This window comes from Parus major, chromosome 1A (assembly GCF_001522545.3).
Source record: "Parus major isolate Abel chromosome 1A, Parus_major1.1, whole genome shotgun sequence".
Classification (NCBI taxonomy): Eukaryota; Metazoa; Chordata; class Aves; order Passeriformes; family Paridae; genus Parus; species Parus major.
The window spans coordinates 63,285,804-63,300,083 of NC_031773.1; the positions used below are offsets into that span (position 1 = coordinate 63,285,804).

A 14,280-nucleotide genomic window follows, 5' to 3' on the forward strand; every position below is an offset into this window, starting at 1 on the left:
AATAGCATGGTAGATTTAAAACTGCCTCCATTAAAACACTGATGTTATCCCTAAAGATACATTTCAGACACTGAGTCAGTAACTTCTGAGAAGTCACTCAAGACTCAAGTAGCTGTCCCATTACACAAGCATGACATTATTTCCTTTGTTGTGCTGTAGAGATATCAGTGTTTTCTCTGTGGTATATGTAACTGCTTTTTCTAAACAGGAAATAGAAGAGTATTTTAAAGTTTTCTTTCATAAATATTGAAAACACACACTGTAAATTACATTACTGTAAAGCCTGTATGAGAACAAGATGTAAAGTCTTAAAATAGATTAAACTTGGTTTAAAAATGGGGTTTATATGTCATTTTATCTCTGTGAAATACTACCAAAATAAAGACCTGCTGAGCAGTAATTCTGCTATTATTTTTACAGAAGACCTCAATGCTAAAATGACCATTATAAATCCTTTAGCATTGAGAGAAGTAGTCACAATACACTCAGCTGGATAACCGTGCTCCCTCACATTAGCATGTAGTTCCAACCTAACTCTTATACAAGGCAGAGGTAAAGCCTCAGGTGGGAATTTGTGTATGGAACACTTACTGGCCCTTTGGGCAAATTTTAGGTTTAACAGTTGTCACCTGCACTTCTGCTAGAGCTTTCCCAAACCTGGACATTCAACTCCTGCACTTGGTCCTCAGGCTGCCTTAGACATACACATCTTCAACATCTTCTAGCATCATGATGCTGCAGGCAATGCTTTCCCTGCTGTCTTTGGCACACCTTATCTACCTCTTCTGTGCAGTCAGATCATTCAGCCTTCTGCTACAAAAATAGGCTCATCTCCTCCCTGAACTCCCCAGGCTTCCTAGACTGCATGAGTGTGCCTTAGCATTTCCTGTGCCTTCACACTTAGGGGCTTTTAAGACACTCAGCAGAACCATCAGTGTCTTTGTTCTCGCTTGGGACTGTCTTTTCCGTAAACTACAGCTCCACCAGGTGCTTTGTCAAACTGCTGTGCTTGGGGTTTAGCTACTCCTTCTCATTGGCTCATCTTCAGTTATCAAACAGGAACTTAAGATTGCCAGAAGCTTCATCACTGTGATCTCCAGCTGCAAACTGCAATTCTTTAATCTATAGTGTATGAGATATCTTCTTTTTTAAAAAAAAGTCATCAGTTCTCAAAATAATTTCCAGCTACCTTTATATGCCATGTATTTTGCCATTCTTTCTCAAAGAAAACTAATTCTTTAATCAGTTATCTGTTCACTGTTGTTTGAGAACTCTTCTGACCAGCAGGGAAGAGAAAACTTCCCCTAGCAGAGGGCAAGAGTAAAGAAATAAATTGAAAATATTGTCTACGGAGCTCACACTTCCAGCTAGGAAATCATATTGGATGCTTTTCAAAACAATTCAAGTTCTGCAGCTTCACAAAATCCTTAGTCATCTTTTTAGGTTTTTTCCAGTCATCTGTGTGAAGTCCCCCACAGAAAGCTCCAATGTCTCCACTCTGAGGGAGATGCCCATCAACAACACCAGTGCCCTAGTAGAGTACTACCAGTGACAAGGAACATATGGAAATTGTTCCTAATTTCATGCCCATGAAAGAATTGCAGACAGTGTTTTTTTGGGCAAGAATTGGTTATTCATGGGGTCAAGAATGTAAAGAAACCAAATAAGCCACGGATACACAGCAATGACTCCACGGAGTTCCTTCTACCAAAGCAAACCCACCTCCTGCTATAAACACCATCCTACCTTGGAGCATTCATTAGGCCCCAAAAAAGATGGATGAGAAATTTCCTCTCAGTCAGAAGTCATATGAAAGACAATTTTCAGTGAACAAAGTCCTTTCTGAGACATTTCTCCAAGCTAAAACAGTGTCTTGCTGCTTTTTCCCCATGCCTGCTCCTGGCTACTAAGTGTCTAGGAAATATTTCATGCTCTAATTTGCACTGGAAGGATAATGAAATTAGAACACTTGCCAGATTGCAGGAATACAGCAGATCAATAAATCCAATACATGACTCACACTCTGGTACTGCCTACAGGCAAGCCAAATGAGGTGTGTGATGACAGGTACTTTGTCATTCACAGCCATACAAACCAGAGCTGCCTTTATGCTCCAGGTATAAAATAGAATGCAATGTGCACAAATGCCATATATTCTGTGTATTGATACAGTCAGACAAAAACACTTCCATGATTCTGAAACAGCTTTTATCTGTCCCTAGGAAATGTTAATACAATTTGGCAGCCGTATCATATAAAAGATGAATTTGCAGAAAAGAAACACACTAATAATGTTCACAGCTAAACAAAAAAAAACAAACCAAAACCAAACCAAAATAAAAAAACCCCACACACACTGTCAGAATGAGAGAAGTTGCTGAAGAGCCAAATGATATAATACTATTTTTAATATAAACTATTTTTTTATTTATTTAATGAAAGATTTCCATAGTTTTAGAAGCTCATTTATGGAAGCCAAGAGCCAGGCAAGTTTATCTCAGCTCTCATGGGAGTAAGTGCATGATATAACAGCATTTTAATCCTGTCTTTATACTGCAGATATGTGAACATGAACATACACATGTCCGTGCTACCATGCAAGTGTCACCAAATCCATTTGCTGGGCAAGGCCATTTTACACAACATACAGAGCTAACTTCTGCACTTCCAATATATTTTTTAAGATTTTTCCTCCTCACAGAGATCTTCCCTGATGCCTTGGCATTATCACCTTACTGCAGCTGCTTGTTCAACCTTGGGCTGGCTCTAATGTTGGTTAAACAGAGGCTGTGCAATGACAGCATACAACAAAGAAAAACACAAGGCAACTAGTGTAGCAGAAAAAGAAGGCTTCCACACTATTTAATAATAACTTTGCTTCACAGTGAAGGCATTGGGGCTTAGAAAATACAAGAGGTTTTATGTCCAAGAAAGCCGCATTGCATGAAATAAGGCTGAATTGAAATAGATTGTAATTAAATGAGTCAAAAAAAACAATGCACTTATCCCTGATGTAAGCAGTTTATTTGCTTTAATTTAAACCAGTTTAATTGGTTTGACTAAAACTGAAATAGGTTCTTCTTAAAACAAGCATTACTATTTTTATTATACTTAAATAAAAGATTTCAGATTATATGAGCACAGCTTACTGGTTAGAAAAACTTTAAAACAGAGACCATCAAGAAGTGGAAACATTCAGCTAGTCCACCCACGACTCATGTTTAATAACATCTATAGCTGTATCAAACCTGTAAAAGCAGACAAACTTGGTTCCACAAAAACAAATAAATGCAGAACAATATTTGCAAAGTAAAGCCATTACAAGCAGAACTCTGGTGAAAAACCTCTCATAAAACTAATGTTAACTTTTTTACTCAGTGCTTAAATTAATATTTGAGTAAGTTCAATAATGCCTGAACTGATGCAGAAGAAAGCTTGTCTCTGTTCACTTGAGAGATAGCAAGGCTAAGCAAGGTGAAGGAGTTCTACTCCTGAAGTCCAAAAAGAACGTGTTCCTGACAAGCTCAATTATCAAGAACCCTAAAGGAACAAAGAGATCAGCAGAAGTAGAAAACAAATTAATTTGCTGAAACTAACCCTAAGGAGAACCTGCCCAGGGATCTATTCAGCTTCAGGCTGAATTAATTTTGTCACAAATTTAAGAAAAATTTACAACATGAGCTGTGAATTACAATCATACACCATGGAGTCTGAAATGTCATTGTTCCCAACTGAAAAATACTGAAAACCTCCCACCAGTCCCATCCAACACAAGTCATAAAGCAGCTGTAATATCTGTGTGGTGCCCCTTTATTCTATAATCAGTTTGGTCTTAATCCATTTCTTGCACATCCATACAATTCTCCTTCCTATTTTCTTGGCAGAAATAGGTAAGTACACTAAAGAAATCCTCTTTACAAATGGCCTCCAAGTGCAGTGTGCTTTAACCTTGATTTCTAAGTGCACTGCTCACATTGTTCTTGATTGTTTTCCTTCCTATGACCCTTCTATTGCTCTATCACTCCCCAGTGTAATTTCCTCTGTCTTCACAGTTTACTGGCTTTTTCCTTCTGATTTGGAAAAACAGCCTCGTACAATGAGGGGAAGAGGCAGATGACCTAATGGAGCTCTTCCATCTCCAACTCCTATGCACAGTGCCTCTAAGTGACTCTTTTGTTGGTTTGTTTGTCCCTTCTAGCATAATTAGGTTTTTAACAAGTGCATTGTTTGCTAGAATGGCAAGAACGAAAACATGTTAAAGCAACCAGCTGGACCTAGTTAACCTAAAAATTCATCTGCCTGTTTTCTAACTAGATAGTGTCTCATGGCTTTATGATAAAGTGGTTGCTCAAACAAAATAAATTGAATTCTGAAAGACACCACAATTTTATTGCGTTCAGGCCTGGTTCTTTGATAGGAGATCTTCTGCATCAAACTGGCAACAAGAAAGGGTATAAATGTTATTATATGCTTTCCCCTAGCACTGTAGCAGGGTTTTGTTCTTTATCACAAGCCTGGGTTCATTATGTTTTCTCTAACATTTCTCTTTCCTCATGTATTCTATAATGCCAGGTACTGAATTAGCATTTTTAGTTTTTAGTAAAATTAAGCAGGATGCACTTTTAACTGCACTGTTATACCAGAAAATATAAGCCTAAGCACAAAAGCAACAATTTGTTTGTTTTCCTTGAAGATTCAGTTACACTGACTGTATTTTTTATTCTGAAACAGCTGTACAGATAAATGACAGATCTGATTTAAAGATGCATAAAACGTAGCTTGCAATTTATTTGTGAAATTGCCTGATAGTGGAAACTCCACACAGATTCTGCAGCTTATGACCAAGGCAATTGGCTTTATGCAATTACCAAATGAAAATATAAATAACATGAAGGCATAGAGAGCAGAAACAAATCAAATCATTGTCTGAAGAGTTACTGAGGGCTTAGAAATGGAAGCAAACAATTTAGTGCAGGAGACCAAAGCTTCTGCAGTTTGCAATAATTCATTGTAAACTCCTGGGGGGGAAAAACCCAACTATACCACAGCAAAGACAGTGATGGATTCCAAAATGAGAACTGACATGCTCAAAGGAAAAAGCTAGCAGACAAAAACCTGTTTTTAAGGACACAGTTGTTTGCAAGCTCCTTCATAACTACAGCAGCACCAGGAGAAGCACGAGGTCAGGCCTGAATCACTGGCCTGTATAAGGGGTCATTTGTAGCTATTCTCAGAGTGCTCAGACCGTGTCCCATTTAAGTCCATTCTGCACTGGAATAAAGGTTTACATAAGACACTGAGGAAAGATGAATGACACACTGCAAACAAAAGCTCTGTGGAGGAAAAAACAGAACAGCTTTTGGAGGAAGAAGGAGTTACTTTTTTCCCCATAAGTCCTGTGTACAGTCCCACTAGAGATCACAGAACTGTAACTTACACAGCTGGCTCTCAAATGCAAGTGCACATGTGGTTGCTAGTGTGTAAAGGGCTGACACAGGCTGGCTTGATACCACACCTAGCCCTGGTGACTTTGCATGGCCTATTTAATCACAGCCCATTATCAAATACCACTGCTGAAAAGCACAACTTTCTGCAGTGTGTTGGCTGTTAGCACTGTTATTCCCTGTCCCTGTTTCCCAAGAGGCTGGTATGCCTGAAGTGTCCAACAGATGAAGCTGATAAGGCATGGCAGCAGCTATCTAACCTGGGGATCTGAATGGGCTCAAATCTGCAGGTACACTCTGCTCCACTAGTCAGAGAGTGCTCCTTATAAACACATTTCTCTGCTGTGCCATTCTTCTCAAATGTCTGAGCAAAGCCCCATTTCTCTGCTTGCTGGCAGAACAGTGCACACCCAGATGTGGGTTCTGCCTGGACATTTGGCCACAATGTGGAAAGGAGGAGGAAAAAACAAACAAACAACCCCAAAAAACCAAAACAAAACACAGAAGGACAGCAAGCTTTCCAGAAATGCTGCAAATACTGTGATCTCTTGGATTCTGATGGTGGGCTGCAGCTGTTTGTTCCAGATAAAGAATGGAGACCTTCATTATTTATAAGCTTTAAAGGACTCTTCTGACTTTAAGACCTGGAAGCCTGGCTCTACAGTCATAACACCTAGGTGAAAGAAGGCATAAGCATCCATCTCTTCTACAAACAGGAAATTGAGGCAAGGATTGCCCCACCGGCACACTTCACCCTGCTTGGCAGCAGTCTCAGGGAATTCACTGGGGTGCCAGAATAGGGTCTGCACAGCTCCCCAGGAGCTAAAACATACCCATCAAATCCATTACAGTTCTTCTCAAGGAAGATTTACAATTGGTTTGGCTGTTTACTGATTTACAATGGGTTTGGCTGTTCACTACTCACAGCTATAACCTATTCAAGTTTCTTGCCTAACAACACAAATTGATGGCTGCAGAACACCTGCCTATACCAGCTCCAGTGGGTTTTAAGCCTGCCATAATTGGTTTGAAGCTATGGGAGACCTCTCCAAAGCCTGCATTATACCCCTGTGATGTGTGTTCTGCTGATTGCAAAACTGCCCTGATTTGTTTCAACTGGACACAGTTCAACAAATTCAAAGCAGCGAAATTGAAGCTTTCCTCTTGATGTAAAGGGCACTAGGAACAGAGCTAAGTCAAAGGGAAAATCCTTGGGACCTGTTTGAGGACAGCATCTACAATAATGTTCTTGTTCCAATAACAACAGAGAGGGAGCATATTTGCATGATAGATGTTCAGCTCAGAATATTCTAAGAACTTAATTGCTTTCCATCCTTTATGAGTTGCAGAGGCTGTAACAGAAGGTAACAAGCATTATCCACCATACCAAACAAATGTAAATAATCCCATGGAAACTTACTAACAAGCCAGGAAAAGCTGATCACTGCAGTGTCACACATTACTCCCTTGAATGTGGTACAACAACACCCAGAATAAGCTGTTTTTCTCCATATAATCTGCTCAAAATAGGTAAAATATTTCAAACTAGTGACAGAACCAGATATCCCATCTACTTAATATATATTCAGCTCTGTAACAACTCTGTGACAGGGAAAAATCATGGATTATAACACTTCAAAATTTCGGAGCCGTGTTAACCTTATCCTATGTGTCCTTTCTAAACAAGGTGAGCAAGTCCTTCATCTGAAATCCCCTATCATTTGTTGACAGTACCCAGAGCAAACTGGATGCTGCCCAGGGAATTTGAGAGCAAAATATCACTCAGCACATTAAAAGTGGCTTTGGAAAAGTGTGGTCACAGATGAGGTATTTGTAGAGGTGTCAGCATTAAGCACACATGAAGTACACAAAATGAAGAGAGGATCTTTGCCCAAATCACAGCATGGTTAAAGCTGTAACAAACATAAACCAGGAGCGATGCAGCCTCTATTAGAAAAATAACAGCTTTGAAATGGTAAGAAATGGCACTGGAAATGAAGATAATAAGTTGGCCTATGACAAGTAACATAGGCTTGTCCTCCTACAATTCAACATCTGTATCAATTATCAAACAGCTCCACAAATCTAAATAGACAAATGACTCATTTATAACATGAACAAAGTGGTCTGTGAGGCTTCAATACACGTGAACGTAATTTTTCACATTTCAGAATGTATGAAGCTAATTTTGAGCACCTTAAAAGTTTTAGCACCTTTAATCTTGAGCACCTTAGAACTGCATCTGATTTGTCCAGTGCTGAAATCCAGTTCACTTGGAAACAGCAGGACAGAACATTCATTTTATATGTACGCTCTAATAAATATTTTGCCCAATTAACATGATGAGAACATTGCTGGCTACAGCACAACACCTTAATAGAAAATCCAAAAGAAAACAATTGTAAATGCTAATTTGCAGATTAGTGAGCAACCAGAAAGGGATGCTGTTACAGAACTTCTATCTTCAGGTGTCAAGAAGAGAATCAAACTGCAAATGCCAAAAATGGTCTCTGAAAAACTGCTGAAAGATAAAGGATAATATTAAAAATACAGATTACATACTCATGATGGATTAATGCCTCAAATACATGAGCATGTGAATACAGTTATGTTTTTTTTTCTGCATGCATGTACACATGCAGCTGTACAAGTGTGGCAAAACTGTGCCTGTGTATCCACTACATGTAGCAACACCCTGTGCTAAGACTATTACTTCGTGCTTATTCATGTTTTCTAGCTTTTACCCTCTACATTTCAGGCAGTACTTTCTAGTAATTAGGAAAGGATTTGTCAAATTTTAAGCAGGCATTGCCACAGGGCAGAATTCAGAAGGATTGTGATGCTGATAATTTGATAATAAATCTTCATGTTCTGTTCTCAAAAAATAATTATGGTACTTTGAACTATAAATTTATTAAGATAGTTTACAACAAATGAACTATAAACTAGAGAGCCTAGTAAAAAAATACTTACACTTTTCTTCATCCAGGATCAAAAACCTGCCTCTTCACCAGTTTTCTCCAAACTTTAAAATCAGGGAAGTAAAACCTGCATCATGCATCTGGTAGGAAATATACTTAGCAACTGGCCTGCTAGTTATGTTGATAATAACTTCATAGTAAATATTAACACTTGAAGTTTCTTTTCCATATTCATTTGATTAAGAATATCCTTTATTATAATGGAGGTTGACAAACTCTACATCAAAAGAAATGGTATTGTTACCGCTGATTTTAGGTGAAATACCTATAATTTTTTATTAATTGTATGAAGATAAGCAATTGTATCATTTTATAAGAGTAGAATCTGAAATTTCATGTGGTAGCCTTATAGATTGAATTTCAGATGCAGCAATTTCAAGCTCACATTACTGAAAATCAAAAATATCTCTTTTTTTTCAATGCTTTATAGTTTTCCAGCTTAACCTCCTCTGTTAAGCACATGCACTCCCTCAAGATAATAAAGAAAATAATATTACTATACTGACATGTTAAAGAATATACCTTCTGCAAAGAAATCTGCCTACAGTGGTGGCTTTAAACACCACCTTTACACAGTCTTCTTTGTGCTGTTAAAAGCCAAGCATTCAGGGCTCTGGAAAAATATGTGCTGGTCCACACCACTGGGTGTGTCAAAAACTAAGACTGGATTTAAAAAAACTTAGTTTATAAGGTTTTTCTCAGGACCACAGGAAAATCCAGATTGAAAGGGACCTCAGAATGTCTTTAATTCAACCTCCTGCTCAAAGCAGAGTGGGCTCTGAGCTCAGACCAGGTTTCTAAGGCTTGATCCAGGCTGAGTCTTGAGAGGTCCTGTGGGTGGAGACTGCACAGTCTCTCTTGGTAACTCACTTCCCAGATGTGCTTGTGGAAAGTTTTTTCCTTATACCCCATCTGAACCTTTTTTGTTTAAGTTAATATCATTGTCTCTTGTCCTCTGGCCATAGAGCACTGCTGAGCCTAGCCCCATCTCCATCATTTTCCTCTAGACTGTGGAAAGCTGCTAGTACAGCATTCCAGATCCTTCTCCAGACTGGACACACTCTGTTCTTTCAAATTCTCAGTGCCAAAGATTTAAAGAACTTCATTCTCAGTAAGAGTAATGCAAATTCAAACATTTTTTACACAAGTGGCGACTCTTAACACAATGTTCTAAATGAAATTAAACAAGAGGACATGATTTGTGTGGCAGTGACGTCTCTGAATCCTAGTGGAAATTATTCCAATCAGAACCTCCTGGAATTAAACCCTATCTGTATACCAGCAAAAACAGTTTTCTGTGCTTACTAGGAAAGTTTTTATCAATATTGTGTGTGGCATCCACTAATAGGCAAAATAAATTAGCAGTAGCTTGTACCTGCTGAGAAGCTATATGCTGCCCTTCATTAATACTTCAGATATACTCTAATATAAAACTCAGAACACACCACAGACCTCATGGGAAGAAGTAAATGAGTAACTCTGTTGGAATGGTATTATGATATTAGTTTGCAAAACTAGTAATAAACTATGGGCCAAGATGCACCAAAAAAAACAGATGGGTATAACTTATTGGTAATTTTTAAAGATAGTTTCAACTGTTCTCATGTTAAATTTTGGATCCTCTGATGTACACACCAAAGAGGGCTTTCCATAAGCATAATACTGGACTTTCCTCGGCAACAGCATATGGTAATACTTCCTAAATTGCCCTTCTCCAACAGGTGCTCTATTTTATGATGTAATTTTACCTAGACCTTTAATGTATAAAGCCATAAAATGATGAGGTTGTTTCCAAGGTAAATGGGGCCACACATTCATTTCATCCTACGTTAGAATGGGAGGCATCGAGGTGCAAACGTGGAAGTGACTATGAACATAACATATTAGGATCACATACTACTTTGATTTATGCTCAACTACCACCTAAAGTCAGACTTTTAAGATGAAGTTTGGGCATTTAACCTCTCCAGTACAGCTATCGTTGCAAGTGGGTAGCCACAATTCATTATCAAAAGCCACAATCAGTACTGAGTGCCTTGAACTCATAGAGCTGCCTGCTGCGCTTATCCAGCAGCGCGAAGAACATGATGTGTCACTGTGGCAACATGAACGTGCCAGTCCTCACATCTGTGACCTAAGAAGGCTGATTGTGCAAATTTTACAGAGAGAATTTACTGCTTGGCTCCCTCATTTTGACCCTGAAGGTCCTAGCCTCAAATCTACTGGTAATTTTCAGCATTATATATTCAGCTATGATTATTCATTTAAGAAAATGGCATAACACAGGGAAGCTATGAAAGTGTCTGTTCCAATTCTTTACCATGCCCACATCTCCTAATTTGTTTTAAAATGCCTGAATAAATGCAAAGCACCTGAGTGTTTACACAGTTAATTAACGGATTTAACTCCTTTCCTAACATTATCCTCCCAGGGATAAATTAATGACTAATGAAATCCATCTGAATTATTTTCACCTATCTAATTAAACAAAGGATATGGCCTATTTTAACAAGATACCAGTTGTGTTAAAGCTACCTTATGACTTTGCAATCTCCTCTTTTATCTATGGCCTTGCAGTATATTTCAATGCTCAATTTCCATGGGAAAAAAATCATCATATCCACTGGATCACACAGAAGTGCTAGGCCTGTCAGTAACAATCAGTGCATTAGGTGGACAAGGCAGAGACTGCAGAAACTGGAGGCGAATTCATTTCTTATACATTACTTTAAACAGGACAGAAAGGGAGGGCTGTGGTTGAGCTGGAAATAGTTCAAGGAAAAATGGAGGGTTGTGACTAAACACAGGAAATCATGAAGAGAGAGATGAAGGGACAAGGAGGTGGAATAATGCTGTTGATTAGGTTATTTATAAATGTATCGGGTTTTACATAAGTATGGTGATAATCAAATCATGATTTTCTGTACCTATGATGAATTCTCTACAAACACACAGTGACAGCCAGAGCACTGAAGGTCTGACAGTCTGAACAGATGAGGCAAATAAAGGGTAAAGGGCTCAGACAGCGCTGACTTGCCCAAGGCCACATCACTTCCAAGAGGCAAGAGTGTCCTTTTACTGCTGTAGCTATTGCTTCCTTCCATGTCTTCTACAGAAAAAAAGACAAAGCGAAGGTTGGGTTTGTGCAGGTGAGAAGAACCCAACAAGATGTCAGTGCTACTCTCAGCAAACAGGTTGGTAGGTCTGTAGTTTTCCCGTTCCTCAATTTTTTTGTGAGGCCACGCCAGAGCATTCGTAGCAGGTGCTGGAGGACACACTGGAAACCAGAGCCCTGCCCCTTTTCCTGGCACACAGCAGGTACATCAGAAGTGATATAAAACACAACAGTCGGGCCCCTTCCTTGAGAAGCTCCATTCTGTCTCTGAGTATTGTGGTTGGGAGAGCTCCTGGGTATTTTCCCTGAGTAGTTTCAGACCAGTTTTTTACCATGGCTGGTCTGTCACTCTCCAGCTGCAGGGAGGGCAAATGGGGCTATGACAGCATCCCAAGGCTCCTCCATGCTAGCCCTGCCACCATGAGTAGCAACTGCACCACTGCCAGAGGCACCCAGGGGACAGCACTGCTGGATGTGAGGAACACTTGCTATCAGCAGCAGAGAGGAGCTGGGGAGACACCTGCCTGTCACATACCTGCTGTGCCTATACTCCATCTGCAAGTGACCCAAGGAAAGCAAAGAACCCAGCCGCAGTTTTCCTCAGCTGTTAACTTTGGCATCAGGCTGCAGCTGTGCAGTTCCCAGTCAGCCCAGCACAGACCTTCCTCAAAACCCAAGCATTACTGCAGCTGCTGCTGTGGCTGTGATGTTCCCTCGGTGTAACTGAAAAGCACCCGTGATAACTCCATGCCCTCTGCCTTGACCAGGAAGACTTCTTTTTAATCCCCAGATCAGGTCACTAAGCTGAAGAACATAAACATGACATTTATAAAAGGACAGTGCCCACAGATGCTCATCTGACACAATAGAGTTTGCTACCAACAACTCCTCTTCCACGATTTAAAGTTATTTCTGAAATTACTCAAAACCTCGAAAGCACGTTATTGGATTTTACCCACAGTCTATTTTAGTACAAGGGCACACATAAGAGCTTTAACAAACTCACAGACATAAAAAGGCTTGATGTCTGCCAGAGGACCATAACCTTTGCAGGCTTTTGGTTTGTTGGTTTTTTGTTCGTTTTGTTTGGGGTTTTTAAAATAATTCAGAGTCCCATAGACAAGAAATTCAAGCCAAAGGAAATCATACACCTTCCCTTCCCCCTTCTCCATCCCCCCTCATTATTTCTTTTCCACAGAATTACTTCTTTTCCACACATGCTGTAGGCAATGAAAGAGCAGGGAAAGAGATAAAATCACACACAATCTGCCTCTGACTTTCGAACAACAAATCCGTTGGGGATCCGAAGGGGACAGAAATCCCCTTCTCAAAGCACAATAAATCGGAACACTAAAATCTGTAAACACAAATCGGCGACCTACCGATTTGCCAAGGAAAAACCCCTCTGCTGCTCCGCATCGCCGGAAGGATGGACGAGTGAATTCGTGCAGGAAACCCTCTCCGCTTACCTTGATCATGCTGGCAGTCGGAGGAGATGTTCCTGCCGGGCTCTCGGAGGGATGGAGCCGGAGGATCGCCGAGCCCCGGGGGCGGATACAGCGACAGCGGCGCTGCGCGGGATCGGGGCCGCCCGGAGCGCCCGCTGCTGCCGCCGGGGCTGGGGCTGCTGCTGCTGGGGCTGCTGCCCGGACTGCTGCTGCTGGGGCTGCCGCTCGGACTGTCGGGGCTGGGGCTGCTGCCGGGCTCGGATTGCATCAGCGGGCGAGGGCGGCGCGCACGGCGGGCGCTGGGGAAGCGCGGCGAGGGGCTGGGGGCCGCCCCGCCCCGCTGCTCCCGGCGGCACACACACCTCCCCCGCCCGCCGAAGCCTCGGGAAACACCGGCACGACCGAGCCGCACCTTCGCCTCGGCGGGGTCAGCCCGGCCCTAAAATGGTCCCGCATGGTGCGCGGCGCCGGCCGAGCGGAGATAATTCCGTGCTTGTGCTGTAATTCAAGCTGAGGGCGACACGTTTTCCTTCAGCAAGCGTTAACCAACTCATCGTGTTCTGAGTCATTTCCTCTGTCTCGCGTCCGACTCGGCTGACACACCAGCACCTCACAGTTATCCCTCCCATCACCGGCTCTTCCTCGTTTCCCCTCGCCGCGGCTCCGGGCACGGCTGGTGCTTAGCGCCCCGGCACTGCCACCCAACACGGGCTGGGGGTACACACGACCCATTTTATCTGGAATTAGCGGGGCTGCCAGGTGTTTCTCTGCTCACCCGTGCCCCCAGTCCATGCTGAAGCTCTGGTGTGTACCTGTGCAGCTCTGCACGCCCCTGGGAGCCACCACTCCTGCCTGAGCTCCCAGTTCTGGTACCTGGCAGGCAGCTGACCAGCACCCGAAGACAGGAGAATAAATATAGCAGCCTGTCTACTGCATTGCTTCTACCCGTGCCTGTGAAACTAATACAAAAAAACCCACGAATTTTTCAGAGAAAGTACTACTGTAATGTTCACAAAGTGCTCACTTTTATCATAACTGATTATACATTTAAGTCTTTTCTTCTTTTACTAATGTTTTTGTAAAGGTTTTCCCCTTCTGATCTCCTTTAGAGTTGTTGTAGGAAGCCATCTCATCTCTAGTGTGACTGTCAGAAGCGCCAAGTTCTGCTTTGTACAACGTACATGAATTATTCTCTGTTGTACAGTGCCAGAGATTGGTACCATAAGTAGATTTTTGTTCCTGCTCCTCTTCAGCCAGATTAAAAAAAGTGCTATTTAGTGGATTTACAAAAG

The 14,280-nt window shown here is 41.3% G+C and overlaps 1 protein-coding gene across 3 annotated transcripts in view; it reads right to left on the bottom strand.

Annotated features, from left to right (window-relative positions):
• Positions 1 to 13,219, bottom strand: part of BCAT1 (branched chain amino acid transaminase 1) — a 60,364-nt gene extending 47,145 nt beyond the window's left edge. Inside the window, exon 1 of one of the 3 annotated variants that reach the window (XM_033514519.1) lies at positions 13,010 to 13,219. In XM_033514519.1, coding sequence (XP_033370410.1) covers positions 13,010 to 13,018 — 9 coding nt within the window. In that variant the 5' untranslated portion in view covers positions 13,019 to 13,219. The other 2 variants (XM_015629030.2, XM_033514517.1) reach the window with 2 other exon arrangements.
• Between the last annotated feature and the right edge of the window lie 1,061 nt (positions 13,220 to 14,280).